General features: G+C 47.8%; 1 protein-coding gene across 1 annotated transcript; it reads right to left on the reverse strand.

Moving 5' to 3' along the window:
* Positions 1–5,047: 5,047 nt before the first annotated feature.
* On the reverse strand, positions 5,048–11,522 carry PARS2 (prolyl-tRNA synthetase 2, mitochondrial). Its single transcript, XM_054573651.1, has 2 exons — positions 11,478–11,522; positions 5,048–7,168 (listed from the first exon to the last, which is right to left on the reverse strand). Exon 2 carries the CDS (start codon positions 7,137–7,139, stop codon positions 5,715–5,717), a length of 1,425 nt encoding a protein of 474 aa, XP_054429626.1. The 5' UTR covers positions 7,140–7,168; positions 11,478–11,522; the 3' UTR covers positions 5,048–5,714.
* Positions 11,523–22,923: the final 11,401 nt, after the last annotated feature.

Raw genomic sequence — 22,923 nt, forward strand, 5'->3', positions numbered from 1 at the left:
TAAGACTACTGGCAGGCCAGATGATTGACTACTCTCCCTTCCCATCAGTCCCTGTCTGTCCCTCCCGGGAGGGTTGGGGACAGAAATGGAAGAGACATAGGATGGCAAATTGTTAGACCAGAGGTAGGATCCTAGTGACTATTGACTTGCTGTGACTGTAAGGGACTGTACTAGAAGCCTACTTCATCTGTAAAATGTTTCACTGTACCCACCTTTTAGGTGTGTCTGTTGTACTTCTGTGCAGGTACCACATGCAAAGTGCTTAGTCAAGTGCCTGGCACATAATTAGTCAATAACTAGCTCTAACTCAAGCGATCTATATCCAGGCGTACGTCTATGCATACTGGTAACACTAGACCAGTGGTTCTCAACCAGGGTCCTTGCACTGAGGGGACATTTGCCAATGTCTAGAGACATTTTTGATCACAACTTGGTGGGATGCTACTGGCATATAGTGAATTAAAGCCAGGGATGCTGCTAAACATTCTGTAGTGCACAGGATAGCCCCCCTACCCACTCTGCAGTCTCGCCCAAGTTGTCAATACTAGTTTGAGAAATGTTGCACTAAACCTTCCAGGAGGCTAGCTCTGGGCAGGGGCCAGGTGGGGATTTGTCTGAGTATCCAGGCCGGGCACAGAGTGGGAGCTCAGTGAGAGTGAGTGTGCTGATGAGTAAATGGGTGAATGAAAAAAAAATGCGTCAAGTCCTGTTTCGAGGCCCCACTTATGCACACACTAGCATCAGTGGCATTTCCAAGCTCAAGACCAACGTGGCCATATTACACCTCCAGGAAGGCTCCTGGCCTGCCCAGCCCATGGGCTCTGCCATTCTTTTTGGTTCCCAGGAGAGTGGAACAGCACAGATTTAGAAGCAGGCCCACAGACCAGGGGTCTCTGCAGGCCAAACAAAACTGGCATGTGTACACCCCACCCACCCTCAGACCCCACAGGTCAGGGTCAGGACTGGAAGGGTTGGGGTGCAGGTGCAGATACTTCCAGCTGGGCATGTGGGCTAGGCCCTCCCCTGGGACCACCCTTGTCACCTGCTCACGTCTGGGACACTAGCGGAGCTGAGTCAGAGCTCCTGCAAGGACCCAACCCTCCTCCACCTCATTTTACAGATGGGGAAACAAGTCCAGAGAAGAGGAGCAAGGCCAAGGCACCAGCATCCTCAGCACCCATGACTTGAGGCAAAGCTTTTTCACCCCCGAACACATGATGGATGTGGGCCATGAAGTTAAACAAGGCATTGGTGGGACGGGGTCAAGTAGGAGGCCTTTAATCAAAGGCAAGGAGTCTTGAAAAGGCATTTTTCAGGGGCAGTGCATATGCTGGCCTGGCTTAGCTGCCATCTCTGGAGCACTTAGGAAGTGCCAGGCAGTGTTCTAGGTGCTTTATGTGGACTGGTTCACTTAATCCTCCCAACATCTCTAGGTTTTATAGCACCATTTTACTGATGAGAAGGGGCACAAAGGGTAGGTAACTTGTCCAAAGTCAGCTAGCTAGTGAAAAGCATAGCCAGAACTGGAATTCGGGACTCCCCTAAACCCTTCAGGAGACACTAATAGTAATGAGACTAGCCCCTGCCTTCAAGGAGTTGGCAATAGATCCAGCGGCCCTTGCCTACTCCAAGGTTATGGTAAAGTCTTGACATTCAGTCATGTAATGTCCCGAACTTGTTGCCTGGGTAGAAGAATCCAGTCTGAAAAAGCCCCTACCAGAGCCCACAGTGGAACCCCCATGGCACCCAACACCCTACCAATGGGGTTCCTGTCTGCCCATGAGCTTTCTAGGTGAGCCTGGTCAACAAGTTCTACCCTTGCAAATGGGGCATCCTCAGTTAGCATTAACTGGCTAGTGCCTCCTCCTCACTCTCCTGGTCCTACAGTTTTAATTAGCCAAGGGCAATTAAGCTTTCACCATGGAAGCTCACAGCAGCCTTGAGAGCTGCTGGTTTAACAGGAGTGGACACCATGCCTGCACTAAAGTGGTGACAATGTGCTGGCCCACGTGCACCACCCATCCACCTACTGTGGGCCGGGCTACTGTGAACAAGGGCAGCTGCCGCTTACCAAGTACATGCTATGAGCTAGGCACTATTATCTGCACTTTACTGACCAGGAAGGGCTGGGAGTATGCGCACGTATACTTGCACAAGGTCACACAACTAGTGGCCCAGGAAGTCTTGACTTGAGCCTCTAGTCTGCGTCACTAATATATAAGCCATTATTTTCAACTAAGAACCTTAATTTTTTTCAAATGTTCCCTAAGTTTGCAATTACATCATAAAAAGACTCTCCCATTTTCTACAGTATAGAAAACTATGCACAATTATGAAGATTTTTCCTAACTCTGAAACAAAGCTTTACATGCTGTTGGATGTGTCACAATCCACTCTAAAAAGCATTCTGCTGCCTTGGTGTGGAAATGGAGTGGGACCTCTGTGAAGAGGCCTGGCACTCAGGTAGTTAAGAAAATGACAATTTCAACAGATTTCTGCAAGCTTCTTTATGGATAGCCCAGCAGGTGTTTCTTCCATTAAAACACAGAATATTAATGGAGCCCTTGATTTGCATCCTAAGCTTGATTTATATGATGGTTTTGTTATGCATGAGCCTTTGTCCCCAAGTATTAATTCTGCTAAATATTTCCCAGCAAGTTGCTTCTAGATCTCCCCAAGGAATGAACAATGATAATAAAGCCTGTACCTGTTATTTTGCAAGCATTTCCATTTCATCAATTTATGGCAAGTGGTAACACTGGCAAATTCAGGAAGGAGAAAGGTACACAATGTGAATATCTCCATCTTTTCCTCTAAGGAGACGGAGCCATTCCATAGGCATTACTTAGTTCTTGTTGGTGGCATTCCCAAGAAGGCTGTAAAGCATCACAAGAAAACAAGATCCAGGTCTGGAGATAAAGTTAACGGCAGCACCTGAGCTCCCACTGGGGGCATTCCCTAAATCACCTGGTATGAGGGAAGTGTTTCTTGAGAGCATACTAAGGGTTAAGCATTTCACATAAGCAAGCTCAGCCAGCCTCCAGACAACACTGGGGGGTGGGTACCATAAACATGAGGGCATCTTACAGATAAAGAATCTGAAATACACAAAGGGCAAGTAATTTGTCTGAGGTCCTGGAGGTGAATCTAGGATTATGTCTCTTCTGATCTTTCAACCAAATTAAACTGCCTCTGGTTACCAGAAGAAACACTGGCTTAGTAAGGACACCTAGGTTTCAGTTCAACTTGACCTTGGGCAAATCACCACACTCCCTGTTATTTGCCTTGGAAAGTACCTGTTTCATATACAAGGCTTTTGTAGCTCAAAGGTTGATCCAGCCAGTCCTCTTAATACAGTAAGATCAACTGGAAGTAGGCTAATTCAGGGGATGTGGCACCTAGCCTACAATCAGGCCTTTTGCCAGTCAGATGGGGTATGGCCGGTGAATGCCCATGGCAGGCCTGTTTCCCATCTGTTGAAGTGAAGGCTGGACAGGCAGACTCCACGAACTACTCCTGCTCTAAAGTTCCATAATTCTACATCATTCTCCAATTATTCTGTAATTCACACATTTGTTAAAAATTGTTAAAAGTGCTAGCCTTCCATACATGATTATAGAGCACATTTTTAAGTATATATGCACCCATTTGCATGAATTCTAATTTCTCACCTATTTTAGACAGATTTGATGAGATAGACATAAATGTTTTATTTACTGAAATCACTTTTGTGCAGAGGCCAAGCGGTATGGTGGGGAGGGCAGGTGTTGGTCAATACTTCCATTCTAGCTCTGATACTTTAGAGCTGTGCATCCTTGAGTAAGTTGCTTAAACTTCAGTTTTGCTCATTGGTAAACTGAGAGTAGCAGCACCTCCCCTGCACAGTTTCAAGGTCTAAAACACGGTGTATAAAAGGGCCTCACTGCATAGTGGCACATGGCGAGCCCCCAACAAATAAATGACCAGACTGTTAAAAGCAGAGAGCTCGTATCAGTCTGATAATGTACAAATGAAATTACTTAAACGCTCAGCTAAAAGGTGGGCGCAGAGAAGGCGGCTACCTGCACACAAGGAACTGAGTGGACTTTGCATGTTAGAATCATCCAGGGGCTTTGACACCTGGCCACACCCCAGCCCATTAGCAAAACCTCTCTGGGTGGGACCCGGGTGGCTCCAACGTGCAGCCACGGCTAAACTCCCTGCCTCACAATCCAGCCTTTCCAGGTAGGCTGTCAGAATCCGCACCTCCTGGCCTGAATGCTGGGCCTGAGCTCCAGCGGTGGGCCTAGGAGTCATCAGGGCTTCACATGAGCAGTTAAATTAGGGAACCCGATAGTGTGTGTTTGGGGTGGGGTTACTCTAGCAGTAACAAGCTGCTGGGAAGCTGTGTGGCAGGTGGAACAACTGGCCAAGACCAGAACTGCAGTGTACTTGGAATGTGCCTAGGACCCTGGCCTTGGGGAGCTGACCATCAACTATGAGAAGCTGGCCCACCAGACAAGGAGCTGTATGGCCCCAACAAGAATGCCCTCAGGGCTGAACAGGAGGGTGCCGGGAAGCCAGCGGGGGAAACCACGCCCAGGCGCCGTCTGGTGTGTTTTTAGGAGGTGGTGGCTTTGAGCATGCCCTTGTTAGATTCCTGTTAAGATTTGGATGAGACCCTAATCTGGTGAGTAGAAGCAACAAAAGCAGGTGGCACTGCACTAGTGGCTCAAGTCTGCTCCTAGTTTTCCACACAATTCAGGCAGAGATCTTAATATTCCCCCCTGCCAAGGCTCTAGAATCTGACTCTGCACAGAGGACAGAGGGGTCACCACAGCATTAAAGCCTGCTATCCTTGATATGTGTGGGAAGGAACAGGTTAAAACACATCTTTCCAGACACCCATCTTTTTTTCCCTTTTGAAATGGAGAGTAGAAACAGTAGGAAAAGGAAGAAGACTCTCAAGGTACCATACAATATTAAGATGGCAGATGTCACCACTGTCTCAAATGAATGTGCAAGATTCATCCAACAGTTTGACTTTATTCAATTGATACAACATGATCTCAGTGCAGAGAGACCTCAACAGAGCCAGATCTATTGGGCCCATTAGCTCATTACATCAACTTTCAGTGAGGCTTATACTAAGGAGGGTCAGAGGAAGCAGGTCTGTCTGTCATGAACCTCTCATGGAACCAGCCAGTGACAGACAGCTGATAAGAACTTCATAGATCTAGGTCCATTTTCTTATATTAGAGATGGGGAAACTGAGGCCCCAGTAGAGGAGAGGATGTGTTCAAGTGGAGGAGAGGCATATGCAACACGTGGCCTAGAGTCAGACTCTGGAGCCAGGAGGGCCTCGGCCATCAGCCATTCCCACCCTACACCCAAGGGAAACTCAGCTGAGAAAAGGGAAGCAACTTGCTTCAGGGCCAAGATAAGAAGTCTGCTCTTTCTTGCCTCCCTGCCTCCTAACAGAAGCTTCTACAATGAGATATAAATGGAATGGTATGTGGCAGCATGGCCAATCCAGAGAAAGGGACCAGGTTAGTGACATTAAATACAAACAGCTTGAATAAATGACTAGATAAAAATTGGTTTCCCTAACATGTGCTCATCTTCCATGAGATGCCCTGTTTCTGGAGAGACCAGCCCCAGAAAGGAGCATGGGAAAGGCAGCATTCAAATGGACTCCAAGGCTGCAAAGTGGGGCAGGAGTGGGCTGGGGGCATTTAGACAACCTGCACTTGACTCAGTAATTCCACAACTGCTTCTTTGGTGAGGAAGACCACCTCACTGGTGTTCTGGCACCAAACCTCAAAATGGGCAGGGTCCTCCAGGGCTCTCTTGCTGGCGATGATCACAAAGGGGTAGCCAAACTTGTTGGCATCTTTCAGTCTGTTTCCAATGGTCAGATGAGTCCTGTCGTCCAGCAGAACCTCCCCACGAAGGTGCGGCACCGCCTCTGTGATGTGGTCGTACAGGTGCCCCGTGAGCTCTGCAGCCGCCTCCTCTTTACTGCCCTTCTTTGGGGGGATAAGGCAGACTTGGTAAGGAGCCAGGAGGCCAGGCCAGCGAATGCAGTCTTCTGTAGAGAGAACCTCAATGGCAGCAGCCAAGATTCGTGTCACCCCCAACCCGTAACACCCCATTTCAGCCAGGGACGGTTTGCCATGGACATTAATAAACTGGGCATTGAAAATGGAGGAGTACTTGGTGCCCAGGTAAAATGTGTGCCCCACCTCAATGCCTTTGGTTTCGGTCAGTGGTCCCTGGCAAGCCGGGCAGTTCATTTGAGATGAGTCTAGTGTCTCCATGTTGGCCGAGAACCTGCAGCTGGGACAGACTGCAAACCGGTCCTCTCCGATATCCACTGGTAGCTGGAATTCATGAGACATCGTGCCCCCGATGCTGCCCACGTCTGCCTGGACCTTAACACACTGCAGCCCCAGCCTGTCAAACAGGCTGCTGTAGGCATCACACACCATGTCGTAGGTCTGCCGGGCGGCCTCTGGGGAGGAGTCGAAGGTGTACATGTCTTTCATGTAAAACTCTCGGCCACGGAGAAGACCAAAGCGGGGCCGAGGCTCATCCCGAAACTTCCTCGTCACCTGGTACAGCAGAAATGGGAGCTGCTTGTAGGACAGTGTCTTCTGGGAGGCGACCAGGGCTGTTATGGCTTCCTCGTGAGTCGGTCCTAAGCAGTATTCCTTGCCGTGTCTGTCTCTAAGTCTCAGCAGCTCCTTGCCCATCAAGTCCCACCGGTTGGTGGCTCGCCAGAGCTCTGCTGGGCTGAGACTGGGCATATTGACCTTCTGCCCACCAATGGCCTGCATCTCCTGGTCTATCACCCGCACCAGCTTCTCCATGGCACGAACGGTGTAAGGCAGGAGGTGGTAACAACCAGCGCTTGCTGGGTGGATCAGGCCCACCTGCAGCATTAGCCGCTGGCTCTTACATGTCAAGTCACCAGATCTGCCCTCCAGCGAGAGCACCTGGTCTTCCCGAAGGTTCTGGGGCTGGAACATGTGAGACAGCACCAAGCGCTTCCCTCTCCCTGGGGCACAGTGGTGAAACCTGGGAACGTACCCAGAGAGCTGGTGGGTGCAGGTGGCCAGGGTGGGCAGCGCTCTGCATCTTGTCAGCAGCCCTTCCATGACACCCTGGCACAGGGAAGCACTTGTGCCTGGAGAAAAATGAGTTGTGCAGAAATAAGCATTAACTCTGACACCATGGAATAGCCAGCTCAGTCTGGCCTCCAACAAACTTCTAAGACGGCCACTGATTCTGCAGATGCAAATCCTTTCATTTCTAATATCGTTGCAGATCCCAATACTACTTTTCTTACTGCCGTGTAAAAAAAAAAAATCATTATTTTCCCACTTACAAAAAGATGTAACTGCATATTGTGGCGACATGAACAGGTGGCAAATGCATAGGCTCTGACACTCGGGAGCCTGGATTCCAGGAGGGCTTCCTGCTGACAGCGCCCTGTATGGCTTGGGGCGTGTGACTTATCCCCTCTGTGCTCAGTTTCTTTATCAGTAAAATGTGAAAATATAGGACCTACCTTATAGGTAGGGAATTTAGAAGAGTTATAAAAAGTTACTAGAATAGTATCTGGCACATTCTATGAGCTCAATCGATGTTTGCTATTATTATTATACAAAACTGGGGTGGGGGGAACAAAAAAGAAAAGTAAAGCAACTATAACTCCAGTTCAAACACAACTGCAGCTGATGATCCCTTACCTTTTTTGTCAGCCCTGTCCTTTGCCCACCCTTCTTAAACGTCAAATGTCTTATATCCTTCCCTCCTCACACACACACACTCCCTGATTAGGCCACATGCTAATGGCTCCAAGTCAACACTTCCACCTCGTATAGGTCTCTCATGCTTCAGACCTACTTACCCAAACGCCTCCTGGGGAATATACTGCACTTCACACTCAGCACCCCAGAAGGAACTCAGCACTTTTCCTCCAAACCCGCCCCCCTCCAGTGCTGCCTATTGCTCTGAATGGCACCACAAGCCAAGAGAAACATGGGTTCCACTCACTCCACCCACCATGTCGCACATACACCAACCCTCTGGCCCTGTCATTCTGTCGTCTTCGCCTGCTGTTCAGTCTACTTCTTCTCTCCACCTCCGCAGCCTCCACCCAGGTCCAGGCCGCCATCACCTCACCTGCTTATTGCAACAGCCTCCTCACTGGGCTCCCAGCTTCCACTCCCTCCTCCTCCAATCCATTCTCCACGCTGCAGCCACAGGGGACACGTCCAAAACACCTAACAGTTTCTCTTGCTTAAAGTCCGCCAGTGGCTTCCTGCTACCCTTAGTATCGGGTCTGAGCTTCAGACCTTCGCGGTACCACAGCCCCACGTGAGCTGGCTGCTGCTCCTCTGGCCTCATCTCAGCGTCTCCTGCTCCACGTTCCAGCTGCACCAGGCTCACTTTCAACACACTGTCCCCCTTACATACCAACACTTACCCATCCTCCAGGCCTCAGGATTACCGTTCTGTCCTCTAGGACGCCTTCCTTGTCCCACACTTTGCATTCCAAAGAACAGTGTCTCCTGCAGCAACCCACTTGCCCCAACCAAACACCAGTCACTCTTTGGAGTTACAGTGGTACCTCAGTACTCGTTGGCTCCAGAACCCATCAGACTTGGTACTTGTCACATTTTGATGAGAAAAAAAGTTTCAGCACTTGGTACTTGCTCACCACTCGTTGCACGTCCTAGAGCTTGTATGAGTCATGATGCCACCCCGTGAGAGAAAATGCTTCATCAGTCCCCACTAGCTCACCACTCATCAGGACACATTAACGATGAGTACTGAGGTGCCACTGCATTGCTCAATGAGCTGCCCGTCTACGCCCAGATACTTTGTCCTGTGCGGGCCAAAACCACATCTAACTTGCTCTCCACTCAGCATACAGCAGGGGCTTACTAGACGTCATCTGATGAATGAGCATGTAGGTTTCACTGATTTCACCAGTCACACATTTCTAATGACAATACATTTCATTGATTGACTGCATCAAGAATGATTCTCCTACTACCAGAAAGAGTTGTGGGTTTTCTCTTTTATATATAATCTACAACAAACAGAAAGTTTTATTTTGTTATATATTTGGAAGAGGATTTTCAGGAATGAAATTACTGAGTCAAAGGGTATAACCTTCCAAGGTTTTTGATTTATATTGTCAAATTTAGTGAGCACCTCTGATTTTCAGCATATCGCATGGAGCAAAGCTCCCCTGCAGGGTTACTGATTCCTCTCAGCACTGGGAAGCTGGGAATTCCCACGTGGTTAGCTCTGGCTTTCAGCCTCAGGTCCTCTAGCTGGTCCTCTCCAACCTCAGGCAGCATGTCCATTGCCTCTGCACACTAGACGGATATTATCATTTTCTCTGTGGTCTATGACCCGAAAAAGGCTGGAAGGCAACACTACAGAGTCCTAGTGTAACTGCATGAAGTATGGGTCCTGGAGGCAAAGAACATGTGGTTCACACCTGTGAACCAAGTGATGGAGACACTTGAGGTTCCACCTCAGGCCAGTGACCCAAGCCAGAAATGCCTTCACCCTTGGCTCCTCCTAAAGCAAATGAGTCTGCAAGATTTCTCTCAAGTCCACCCCTTCCCTTACTACCTCAGCCTTAGGTTAATCCCGCAGTACCACTTGTTACGTTACAGTAGACCATTGGTTCTGAAACTTACGTGAGCATCAGAATCATGTGGACGGCTTGTTAAAATGCTGACAGTGGGGCCTCACCCTCTCAGTTTCTGATTTAGTATGTCTGGGGTGTAGGTAGAGAACCTGTATTTCTAGCAAGTCCCCAGGTGATGCTGATGCTGCTGGTCCAGGGACCACACTGGGAGAACCACCACAGAAGCCTACCTGTTCACCCACTGACAGGGTGAACAGTGGGCAGTAACCATGTCTCTTTTGTTCCAAATTATATCTGCAACATCCAGCTTGGTGCCAGGATACAGCAGACACTCAATAAACGTCTACCAATGAATGAACCGAACGATCCTTGACTCCTGTCTGCCCAGTCTCCATATTACAAGCACCCCTGTTTCTAATCTCTTAATGGTCCCCCCTCATAATTTTCTCAGAATAGTACCAAAGCCTCTTCATATTTTGATCCCAACACATGTCTTCCAGCTTATCCTACCACTCCCCTAACATGCCCCAAATTTCTCATGATTCCCAGAATAGGTGAACTTCACTCCAGCAACTCCTATTCATTATTGCAAGAAGCCTCCAACCCTTCCAAATAGAAGTAGTTTCTTCTCTGTGCTCCCCCTGCACACACCTCTTCATAGTAGACTGTATTGGAACAATTTTCAGACATGTTTTTGATTACCTGCTGTGTGCCAGGCATTAGGAGTGAACAATATTTCATGCCCTATTCCTCCATTAAATTATGGGTTCACTAGGTTTTCTGCAATTTTAGATTTCAGGGCCTCTGGCAATGCCTAATAGCAAGGCTATTGTTAATAATGTTTTCTCACCAATTAGTAAATGAAGAGCAAAGTGAAGGAGTGCACTGGAAGGTTATCTGGATAATTTAAATAAGAGCCTTAAGCCCTCTGTCCTCAGCCCCAAATGTGTGCCTCTCCTCAGACCCCTCAGCTTACACCAACAGAATAATTATATCTCAATTTTTCCACTGACAATACCTTGAAAGCAATATAGTAACTAATGTGTCTTGCATCTCATACTCTGGCAAAGAGACTTGGAGTCATTGGGTCATTCAATATATTTTTATAGAGCATCTACTCTGTCCTTCCAGCACAGGCCGTTTTTAAGGTTCTTTGATTCACGACAGCCCTGCAATCCAATCAGGAAAGCTATGCATAAAGTGCTGATAACAGTGATATATATAGCAAGTGCCATCAAGTGTTTCCTATCCTCATTAGGTCCCACTCACGCAGAGGGAGGCTCTGAGATGTGAAATCACGGCATCAACTTGGCAGTTGAGCACAGGGCCACATCTGGAGGCCAACTCTCTGCCTCCAATTCCCACTAAGTCTCCATCACGGATCGCGCTGCATAAAACAATGGAACCCAAAACTTAGTTCTAAGAACTGTCTAGGCCGTCACTCCCGCGGTCAAAAAACTCCAGTTTCCGGACCTGTTTTCCAATACGTAAAATGGGCAGCTGGCTCAGCCACTACGTGATCCCTGAGGGTCTTTCCCGGGCTAGCATTTCTAGAAACACTGACACTCACAACAACCTGAAGGAGACAAGGGAGCAAGCCCTGACCTCAATTTTCCACGGAGGAAACAGGCCAGGAGACAAGTATTTGCCAAAAGCTATGCAACTCTGACCCTGTCCCAACTCAAAGATGGGATGCACGTGGGAAAACGGATATCAGGGTCTTAGGTGTCCGCGCCCAGAGCTCTCTCGTCACTCTGCTGCCTCCCGGCCCACGCCCCTACCCGCCGCCAGTTACTCAGCCTTTGCCGTCACCCACGCTCACCAGTTGCAACCCCAGCCAGCGGCACCGGCCAAGACCTCCGCGCCGAGCCAGCACGCCTGCGCCAGGGCCAGCGGCGGGGGCGTGCCTCCCTAGCGCCAACCCCCCCAACCTCCTAGCCAATCACAAGCCGTGCTTAGGGGCCTACCCCCACCCAACTTATAGACAAGTGAAGAGTTTTTCCGGAAGCTCAGCCAAGGAGAGAGAACTCGGCTTTCCCCAAGATCGAAGATTGGCCGGGGCAGCAATGAGTAAATCCCGGAAGTGCTCTCTAGGATTTACGGAGGTGTAACTCTATGGTCAAAAAACCTTTTTCTGGATTTTGAATGTGGTGTTCCCTCCCACAGCCAGGGCCCGCCCCACTTTCGGACTAGGAAGACTTCTGGCCGTTGTGTAACCATGACAACAGTGGACCATGTTGTTTCAAATCTACCCTCTTAATTCACAGGCTTTCAATTTCAATTTAAATTTTTTAAACAATTGGAAAAAGACTTTAAGATAGTAAATCAAACTTTCACTCAGAAAATATTTTTTGAGCAGCTACCATGTACCAGCCACTGTTATAGAAGCTGGAAATCTTGAACAAACCAAACAAAATTCCCTGTATTCAATGCAGCTTACATTCTAGTCGATAAACGAACACAGTGAAACTTAAGGGGATGTCAAAGAACTCAGTAATCAGAAGTGATATTTTAATGCAATTAATTTTAAAATTAATGCAAAAAGTCCATGGTGAACAAATTATCAAAATTTTATACGAAGACAGGCTCCATCAGTCAGATGCTGTTAAGTACTATGGAGAAAAATTAATTAGGGAAGGGCAGAGGTTAGAGGTCGTGTGGTTGCAGTTTACAATAGGATGATCAAGAAAGCCTCGCTGAGAAGGTCACATTTTAGCAAAGACCTGAAGGAGATGAGAGAGTTTTGCAGATATCTGGGGGAAGAATGTTCCAGACACTGGGCACCACAGGTGCAAAGGTAAATGAGATGAAGGCTACATATCATATAACTTTACGTAAGTAATAACAGCTATAGTTTATTGAGTGCTTAAAATGTACCAGACCCAGTGCAATACACTGGTGATTCTGATAGTGGCTCCAAGAACCTCTCAGCTCATCCAGAATCTGCCAGGAACAACACGGTGTGATCAGTGGTGTAACGGGAGCTGAGGAACCTCCTGTGGGAATGCTGGGAACGAGGGCTTCACTGAGGAAGTGAGCTTGGAGCCAAGCCTGAAGGATGAATGGGGTTTACCAGGACAAGAATGGCAGTGGGAATAGAGTAGAATGCCCAGGCAGAGGGGCCAGGACACTTAGAGGCACAAAATCAGGAAATGATAAGCAAGTGTGAGGGAAGCATGGAGTGTGGCAGGGTTTACATCCTCTTTTCCCACCACTCCTAACAGAGTGCTTGACATACAGGCCAAAGCAGTGGTTCTCAACTTTGACTGCATTGGAATCACCATATGCATTCAGGCTCAGCCCTGAGATGCTGGTTATTGATCTGGGTGGGTCTGGACATCAGTACTTTATAGTCCCTCAGGGATCCTAATATGTAGCCAGGTTTGGATCTGCTGGACTCAAGAAAAGTCATTAGACAACTACGTAGGAGTAGGGGAAATGGCGGATGCATGTTGTCATCTCAGTCTTTCAGCTGAGGAAAATACAGGTTGGGTGAACCCCACAACTGCTATCTGCCCAAGCAAGCTAGAAGTCCAGGCAGAGTTGGGCTGGACCTGAGCTCTTTTGATTTACAGGTGTGGCTCCACCTCTGCAGCCCAGTGTTGTGGTCAAGGCTTTCCCCAAGGAGTGCAGTCCCAGAGGTTTTACTATGGCAATATTCCCCATGCTTCCTCCTCCTAGGCGGGAGATGAATAATCTTTGTTATATTTTGGGATCCAAAGAAGCCGTATAGTTCTCCCTGTTTCCCATGTACATTATTACATCCCTTCCAATCCTGGAAAAGCCAGCATCCATCCTCTGCACCCTGAGGTGTTAATTATTTCTCAATTAGCAGTTCCCAGGCTGTAGAGTATAGTGGTGTGGAGAGGCCTAATGACTTGCTGTGTTTATACACCCCACATCTTCAGAGCACTTTACCAATGGTAACTAATTAATGCTCACTACCCCCTTGGGAGGCAGGCTGAGAACGACTGCATTTTACTTCAAGTTTGCAGGAGGCTCTACTGCTTAGAGCTGCAGAGCCTGCTCAAGCCAGCTGTGGTCTAGTAAATTTGTTCCCCACTGAGGATGTCTAGGGTGGTAAAGACCCAGGATGTACCCCTATTGCTGCTAGCAGCTTATTGTGTAACATGGCAATCAATCAGTTGATCAGTCATTTATTGGGTGCCTTAATTTATAGAGTTCGTTCATGGTGAAAACTCCATAAGTGCCCTAAACCAGAAAAAAACCCACAGAACAAATTATTCATTATCATTTAAAACAAAACAAAAGAAAAGGACCCTACTCTACACTTGGCTTGGTGTCCTCCAGCTCTGGGGACACACCATGCACTTAATGGTTTCTCTTGGCCCCTGCCAGACTGGGAGCTCCTGAAGCAGGCATGGCTTTTGCTCTTTTCTGTACCTTGAACACAGAGTGTGGCCCAGATGGGGGATTAGCAAAAGGTGGTGGGTTTTTTGTTTTTGTTTTTTGCTTTGCTTTTTGTTTCTTGTCTTAATATATCAATCAATAAATGAATGGATGGTTTGTCTCTCCCTCTGGTTGAACTCCTTTGAGAACACACTGAGTCATTCCTGCATCGAGAGCCCATGCCTGGCACAGGGAGGGGCTCCAAGTGGGTGCTGAGTGGAAAAGTGAAAGCAGAGTTAATGGTGAATTTGCTGACCTCAAACTGTCTGTAACCTCCTGGAGAGACAGCTAAGGCTTGAGAAGGTTGGCTAGCTTGTCTGTGGTCAACACCACCAGTCAAAGGAGGAGAAAAAATTAATCTCCAAGTCTGTTTGATGCACAGCCTGATCTCTGCACTCCCAACCCCCGGTGGCAACATATTCGTATCAAACGTTTTGACCCATAAACAAAACTGTTGGAGCTGTCACGCAAACAATCTTTCTGGTTGGGTTCCCTCTGTCTGGAGGCCTGATCTTTAGAGCCCAGCTCAAGGCACCTTCTTCAGTAAGCCTTTCTTGAAGTCCTCACGTGCAAGGACTCCACTCTTCTCAGAATTCTTGTCTGAGTTTCTCCTCTGGCCCATTCACTCTCTGAGGTGTGTGACAGCTGACTGTGTACATTCGATGGGGCAAACAGGCCTGAGTGCAAATCCTTGCTTTGCCACCCACTTACTATGTGCCTTTGAGTAAGATACTCAGCCGCCCTGAGGCTCAGATGCCTCACCTGTAAAATAATAGTGACATCTTCCCCTTGCAATTGTGATGAAGATGGCCCATGTAAAGGGCTTAGCACAGTGCTTGGCATACAGTAGGTCATGCAGGACACACAAAAAGTTCTTCTTCACCTCCACAGACTGCAAGCTATCAGAGGGAGGACCATGTCCTGTTCACCTTTAGCCCTACCATAATAAATTTGTTTACTATGTAAAAAGACTTTGCACATAGTAAATCTCAATGCTTATTTGTTGAATTAATGGCTTTCTACTTAACTCCCTCAATTCTTAAGCATGAACTGCTGAAATGCAACCAAAAAGACCTCAGCAATGGCTAATCTGGCAACGAACAACTCCTTTTTGAGCACCTGCTTTGGGTGCAGGGCTTAGCTCTGCAGAGCACTGGGCACAGAGGGAAGTAGTCTGGGGCAGAGCATAGGTGCCCAGGGCTGAGGAAATGGTCAAATGTCTGTGAGGTCTGGGTGTGACTTCAGCTTATCTGTGCACTGCATCTAGAAGGATGGTGGAAATCGAGTTCCTTTCAACATGACTTTGACTTTTTTTTCTGGTGCAGGATTTGGGTGAGGTGTGAGTTGAACAATATGGCTTTCATGCCTTCCAAAGGTGGTGGCTTAGAGAGAGAAATGCAGCATTTGGATCCAGACAGACTTGGGTTTACTTTCCAGCTCCAGCACCTACTGGCTGTGTGACTTGGGGCAAGGGACTTGACCTGTCTAGTCTTTGGCTATACAAAAAGAGGTCAGTAACCTCCTTGAAATACTGTGAAAAGCAAGCAAACAACATTACAAAACAACTTTGTAAACTGAAAGTTCTGTATAAATATTGGAAATATATTCAGATCATTCTTTTGTACGATTAAGTGTATAATGAGAAGATGACTTAAGTAATTAAATGAGATTTTGTATGTAAAGCACTTGAAGGGTGCCTGGTACTTAGTGCTCATTATAAGATTAACTTTGTTAATACTCCAGTAGGGCTCTGGCATCTGTGGTTCCTCTATCGGATGGCTCTTTCCTGCCACCCAAAGTGGCTCACTTCTTCACCTGCTTCGTGTCTCTGCTTCAGTGCCAGCTTCGCAGTTAGGACTTCCTGACACCCATTTTTTCACAGCAATCCCCACTGCTACCTGCCCTCCCCCGCTCAGTATTCCTGATACTCCTTGCCTGCTTTATTTTTCTCCATATCATTTATCACCATTTAACATACTAAATACCTTACCTAGTTGGTTTTTTTAAAAAATTATTTATTTTTAGATAGGGGAAGAGAGGGAAACATCAATGTGTGGTTGCCTGTTGCGCACCCCCTACTGGGGACCTGGCTTGCAACCCAGGCATGCTCCCTGATTGGGAGTAGAACCAGCAACCCTTTGGTTCGCAGGCTGGCACTCAATCCACTGAGCCACACTAGCCAGGGCGGTTTATTTGTGTTACCTCTCCCCTAAACCCAGGAGAATGTAAGCTCCCTCCAGAAGGGTAGGATTTTTATTTGTTTCGTTCATTGCAGCAGCCCCAGTGCCCAGACCAAGAGCACCAAACTTTTTCTATAAAGGGCCAGACAGTCGATATGCCTCGCAAGACATAATGTCACAACTGCTCAGCTCTGTTATAGCCCAAACGCAGTCATAGAAATATGTCAACAAATGAACATTACTGTGTTCCAATAAATCTTTATTCACAAAAACAATTGGCAGGCTGAATTTGGCCTGTGGGTCATAATTTACCAATCCCTGGCCTGCATTATTGTCTGCCACATTAGAAATGCTCGATAAATATTTGTTGAATAAATTAATTAGTGATTAGATGAATGAATGAGCACAAGATACCTGGTACAGTGCCTGGTGCACAGCTGGTACTCAATAAATGCATATTCCTTTTATTTTATACTTGTCAAATGAACTCAAAAGAGTCTGAAGGCTTTGCTAGAAATAAATGCTAAAGACTTATTCAAGGGTCTTTGAATTTGCACATATGAACACAACCCCAGAAGTATTTTGGGCAAAACCCCAGAAGTATTTTGAAGAAGAAATTAAGATTAAAAGTTCTTGTTGTAAAAAGTACATTCTTGAGAATTATCTGTCCTGCATTCTTAGCCCTAGGATTGGTCCAGGATGGTTATCAGTCAGATGTCAGGGGCCTGGAGAATGGATGTCAGATGGTTTGGGCATGTGAGTCCTTCAGGGAGTAATCAGAAGTTTGTCTGGAGGTCTGGTGTATGACCATATTTTTATCCAGGCGTTGACACAGGACTGGAAAGTCCAAAAAGTTTAAGTTCTCAGGCTAGTTAGAACAAGAATAGGATAATTCTCTCATGCATTAACCTTCGTAATGTTAACAGTTTTAGCAGCTTTGCTAAGTGACTCAATTATTCCCCATCTTCACTCTTTCCTCATAGTTAATGAATGCAACAAGATAGACCATGACATATTGTATTAGAGGTACAAAGAGAGTGCCAAGGGAGTATTGAGGTGGCAGAGTCCTCTTCTTGGGATAAAGGAGGACTTTCGGGATGTCTAAAGCTGGGATCCCCCAGAAACAGACCCCAAATCAAAAATTCCAGAGCAAGCAGTTTAGCGGGGAGGCGATCCCAGGAAACGCAGGTGGAGTGGGGAAATGAGAGGGAAGGGCGGGCATGGATACAGGGTGTGATGAGGCACGAGCAGGCTACTGCTGAGGGCAGCCCGCTTCAATCCCAATGGAACCTCAGGGAGAAGGTGGAATTTGCCCCAGGATGATCCCATGTCCCCTGCCCCCATGAGGCTGGGCTATTCTCTAATTTCCATTCCCCATTCGTTGAAGGCTGCCCCCAGGGGCCTCCGCTACCCAGAGCTCCCAGTCAGGCGCACAGTGGCAGGGGCTTGCAGTAGGATGAGTTCAGCAGGTACCCGGTAGGTGAGGGGAGAGAGGAGATGGGCAGGCACTAAAGTGATACTTGAGCCGCCCTCACAGGATAAACTGCCATCTTGTTTAAGATACTGTTTTCAGGTCTTTGATGAAGGCAAAGTGTAATCCTAACCAAGAAAGCCACTCATAGCTGTTTCAGTAGACAGACAGATCATTTGCATTTTCTGTCCCTGTACCCAGTTGGAAAACTCTGGGAAGGACTCTGATTAGCCCAACTTGGGTCATGTGTCAGCTCTTGTGGTCTGGGCATGGGGCACTGTGATGGGCAGCCCTTTACTTCCATGCAGAGTGGAGAAGAGGCAATTCCTAGCCCAGGCAGGAGAGGTGTGCTGTTTCCAGCAGGGCTGGGCTCTGGGCAGATGAAAGAATTGATCTCCACCATAAATACGGAGGTTCTTTTGTTTGTTCCTTTTACTTTGTAGGTGACAAATAAAACCCACAGAGGAGCTGCAGTTTAATGAAACAATTTACATCGAACATCGAACAAGCCCTACTGCAGAGCTATTGCTGGGCTTGGAAATACAAACATGAAAAATACATTCTGATTTTTTGTGTTCAGTTGATACAGCAACATATGTGATAGAAGAGAAAGTAATCAAAACCCCAAATAGTTAAAAAGCCATTTATTAGGACTCTTTAGCTTGCCTGTCATTCAAGGCAGTGTGGAGGGACCTAAGGCCGTCACTGAACCTCTCCTAGCCTCAGTTTCCTCATCTGTTGAAGGGAGACAATGCTGATACAAAGCTCATGAGCTTATGGGGGTTAAGTGAGGTAATGGCGTATGAAACATGTGCCACAGGGACTGGCCCATGGCAACTTCTCAGTGAGTTGTGGTGATGGTGATCAAGATGAATAAGATATTCTTTGACCTCCCTGTGGGAAGCTTCCCTGCTCAAATTGTTCTTTTGTGGCCACCTAGAGGCCAACCGAAGCTTTTCTGCAGCTCCACAGATTCTGCTCACCGCTGCTTGCCAAGAACATCCCCCTCCTCTCCTCATCAAGATTAGAGGGTTCGTATTCCCAGCAGACCTGGGAGGTCGGAACGGTGTTCCAGGCAGGAAGTGGGGAGTGAGGGCAGGTAGGGCCCGTGCAGCCTGTGGGACGGAGCTGGGGGGCCAGGAGGGAGCTGGCTGTGTCCTAACCCCATCAGCAAGCCTTGCCGGTGACTTCAGGCCCACAGAGCCGAGGAGGGTTTCTCACTGGAAGCTTGCCTGCCATGCTGGGGATCTGTTTCCATCTGCTTATTTTACTGCTGAGTTGTAAAGTGCTAAATGTCATTATCCTCCCTTTCCTTAAACAAGAAAAAAGTTAACAGCCTGAGGAAAGGAGATATTTCACTTCATTTGGCATCTAGCCACTATCATCCACACAGGGTGCTCCCTAGGGGGCTGATTAGGGACGGGAGAACCCTGTTCTGTTCTGCTTCCAGCTGCTAGCACCACTGCGTGCAGGCTCTAGGCTGGGCGCGGGCAGCTGGAAGCCGGATCAGAGCTCTGTGTGGCCCTTGACGGAGTAGCCAGCCACCTTCTGAACAATTCACACACTGTACTAGGTGCCAGAGCAGAAGGAAAGAATGTGGGCCAGAAGAAAATAACTCGTTCAAGGTTACCACGCTTATTAGGGTATGTTCTGTTTGGCCCCAGAAGCTGAATTTGAATCAGAAGATAAGAACTACAGAAAAGAGGAGTTCAACTCAGTAGAAGGACAAACTCCAAAGATAGACTGGTGGAAAAATGGATTGATTCCTTTAAGAGGTAGTAAGCTGCCTGTCTGCCAGAGGTATGCAAGTGGTTTAGGTCTTCCTTTCAGAATAATCACTGTTGAGAGGAGTCCTGCTATAGATGGAGAGGCTAGAAGATGTGATGATTAGGGTTCTTTCCAACTCTGAGATTCTGGAAACCTATAACTGAAAAATCTCACCTGCATCTCTTTAACATTTCTTGCTCACACTGGCTAAACAAGAGTTTCTAGCTGCCTGATGTTGGCTTCTAGATACAGAGGAAAGAGTGGGCAGGCAGCATGAGGTGTGATTTATCTTCATTACTCTGATGATGGGGTCATTACGGCTTTTACTCCGCAGTGCTCCCCTAAGGATCCCCTGCTGCTTCAGCTGTGTGACAGACAGTTGTTCTCCCAGCTGCCCAGTGGGCAGGGGTGATCTGCAGGGCCTAAAATTATAATTAAATAAGACTCAGCCACCCACTAGCCTCCCCCAACCAGCCTGAGCCACAGTCCGGGGGGACCGCGAGGTCTGGCCTTAGCAGTGGCCTAGTGCAGAGGGATGGCCCAGGCCCAGGTTCCGAGTCCAGGGACAGCCATCCTCTCCCTGACGCTGGGCTGGGGAAAGGCCACTAACACAGGATGTGAATGACTGGTGTGGAAGGGGAGGGCAGCCAGCTCTGCCAGCTAGAACTCCCGCAGTTTCCCATTAGTCTCTGCAAGTCTCCACTGCAGCCCACAAGGCCAAGCCTACGCTGCTGGGAAAGCTCTAGCCTGTGAGCTCCCGGAAGGTAAGGGCGGGTCCATTTGCTTCTCCACTGGAATCCCAGAACTTGGCACTGTGCTTGGCACTTGCCCAGTGCTCAGTAAGTACTAGCTGAGGGAAGGAATGGAAGGGCAGTAGTCCTCTTGGGCTTGATAGAAGTAAACTTGCCAAAGGAGGCGGCCCTAAAAGGGCAGAGAACACTGGCCCACAAGTCTGGAATTGGGGTTCAAATTTGAATCTGTCATCGGTTCATGGCTTGACCTTGGTCGAGTCCTTGCTCTCTTGTCCCAGTTTCCCAGTCTCGGCCTCAGTGTCCCAATTGCAGAATTAAAGAATTGACCTAAGGCCAGAGAAGTGGAGAGAAAAAAAAGCCCATATTTTCTCCTTGAATTTTTGGGCCTCAAAGGTCCTTGGGCTACAGACCCGGCCCCAACCTCAGGCCTGTGGGCCTGGTGATAGAGTCCCCTGTTTGTGACTAAGATAGCAACCTCATTGCAGTGAGTTCACTCACTTCAATAAGTTAAACTGAGCCTGTCTCAGTGCCAAGCTCAGTGCAGGGCCCTGAGGCTGAATCGGGTATAGTTAGTTCCTGCTGTAAAGAGTCCAACTGGGGCAGGGGTGGGCTGCAGATGTGTTGACACAATGATGGGCCAAGGAGAAGGAATGAAAGCAACACAGTGGGACACAATGCCCTGAGAGCTCTCTGTGCATAAAAGGAGTGATTAATGAGAGCTGGAAGGATTTGGTCAGGCTTCCTGGAGGAGGCATTTTTGAGCCTAGCACTTGGGATAGAAATCAGGGGAAGAGCCAGTGGGGTAATAGGATGTACAAAGCCACAGAGAAGAAGCAGTTTAGGAGCAGAGAGCTAGTGCACTGAAGGAAGGGATGGGGCAAAGGGACAGTTCAAGTTGATGATCACAGACCCAACACTAGACTACAGATGACACGTCTTCCTAGGAAGAATTGTGTTCCAGAAGGCAGCACAGAACTGGGCAGGTCTGGTCCAAATTCTGGCTCTTCCCATACTTACCTGAAACCCTGGGCAGTATCTCAGTGTCCTCATCTGTAAAATGAGGGTTAACAACGCTACTCCCCAGGACTGTTGAGGAAATGCCATGTATGAAGCACCTAGCACATAGGATATGTTCTGGAAGTGGGGTTTCCTCTCTCTTTTTGGCTTTTGGTCAATATACAGATACCCCGAGAGAAGATGCAGTGGGTGTTTATTAGTCATTTATATGAATTGTGTGAATGAGATTATCAGAAAGTTTATTGAAAAGGTTTGACAGGAGGAGGAGGCAAGGAGGGATAAGTGCATTACCTTGGGGAAAGGAAAAGCAAGAAAGGAAACAAATTGGGAAGCCTGGGGAAACAGACAAACTTCACCACCTTCCTAGATGTGCCAACAAACCACCTTGAATTCAGTTTGCTGAAGAAGCAGGAGAAGAAAGAGATGGTTTCCCATCATGGGTGGAGAAGGGATGGATGGAGGAGTAGACAGGGCTGTGTGTGTTGTCAAGTCACCTACTGCTGCAGCGGAGGTGAGAGGAAGGAGGGAGAAAATGTTACTTCCCAAAGTGGTGAGCCATGATAAGCCATGAAGTGGAATTTGGGGACTTCAGGGTGACCTCACTGTCCAGGTTTCACTGCTACTGGGAACACTATCATTAGTGTTAGCGCTTTATCCCAATGGATATCAGTGCCCCATGTGACAGGTGACACATAAACACTTAATGCTTTAGTGTTAATCAGTATATTAGTATTTTTCTAAATCTGAAAAGTGCTGACAGCAAGTCTGAGGTACAAAGGAGGGAGGGCTAGGGAGTGCGAAGTGTGACCGTGGGCAAGCCATTTCCCTTCGAAGGTTCTCAGTCTTCCCGTCTGCACAATGAGAGCTTTGGAATATGTGATCTCTAAGGACTGCACCTCTCAGTCTGCTCTGCGTCTGTCACTGGAGACATGAGAAGCCATGTAGGGGTGCTAGCCTATCCCTGGTTAACATCTGAGGATCAGAGATATGACAAAAGCAGTGAGTATCGCTGTTAAAAGAAAGAAACAGATGCAAAACAAATTGCAAACCATTATGGGGGTCTTGCCAATGCAATATGTGCAACTAGCTTTCCTGGAGCCTGGCAAGAAATTAATATGGAATTTTAGGTTAAGTAGTTCTTGTAGGTAAGGCCCCCAAAATTCAGGTTGGCCATTTTAAGATTTGGTGGCAACCAGAGTCTAAGTCTTTGACAATAAAATCCCACATTTAAGGCTCTAGGTCTAAGATTTCAAGAGAGTAAAATTCCAAGATATTCTTCATTTGGTTGTGGGAGGTTTAAGACTGGGAGCAGGTGCCGTTTCCTGATGGGTGGGCCTCTAGGTTCCCAGAACAGGGAATTCTATGGATGGGCTTTATTCCTTGTCTGGGAGCCTTGCGGAGCACACTGAGCAAGGATGAGACCTGCTGGAAGACTGCCAGCCAGGCAGGAAAGAGGCCGAGCACATGGGTGTAGACCCCTGCCCTGCCCCTTACCTGCCCATGGTGCCGCTTTGCCCTTTGCACTGGCCATGGCTTTCTGACCTGCAGGGCCTGTGAGACCCACTCCAGTCAACTTAAGTAAGGGCTGTATTGTAGGGACAGAGTTGCTCATGGGAATCCAAAGACATTAAGGTCCCAGAGATTGCACAGCGAACTAGACAGCCACCAAAA

Source organism: Pteronotus mesoamericanus, unplaced genomic scaffold, assembly GCF_021234165.1.
Source record: "Pteronotus mesoamericanus isolate MK-2021 breed Mesoamerican mustached bat unplaced genomic scaffold, CSHL_Meso_final contig_105, whole genome shotgun sequence".
Taxonomy (NCBI): Eukaryota; Metazoa; Chordata; class Mammalia; order Chiroptera; family Mormoopidae; genus Pteronotus; species Pteronotus mesoamericanus.

Excerpts from the sequence above, each read along its gene's own strand:
- PARS2 (XM_054573651.1), bottom strand. The coding sequence starts at position 7,139 with ATGGAAGGGCTGCTGACAAGATGCAGAGCGCTGCCCACCCTGGCCACC.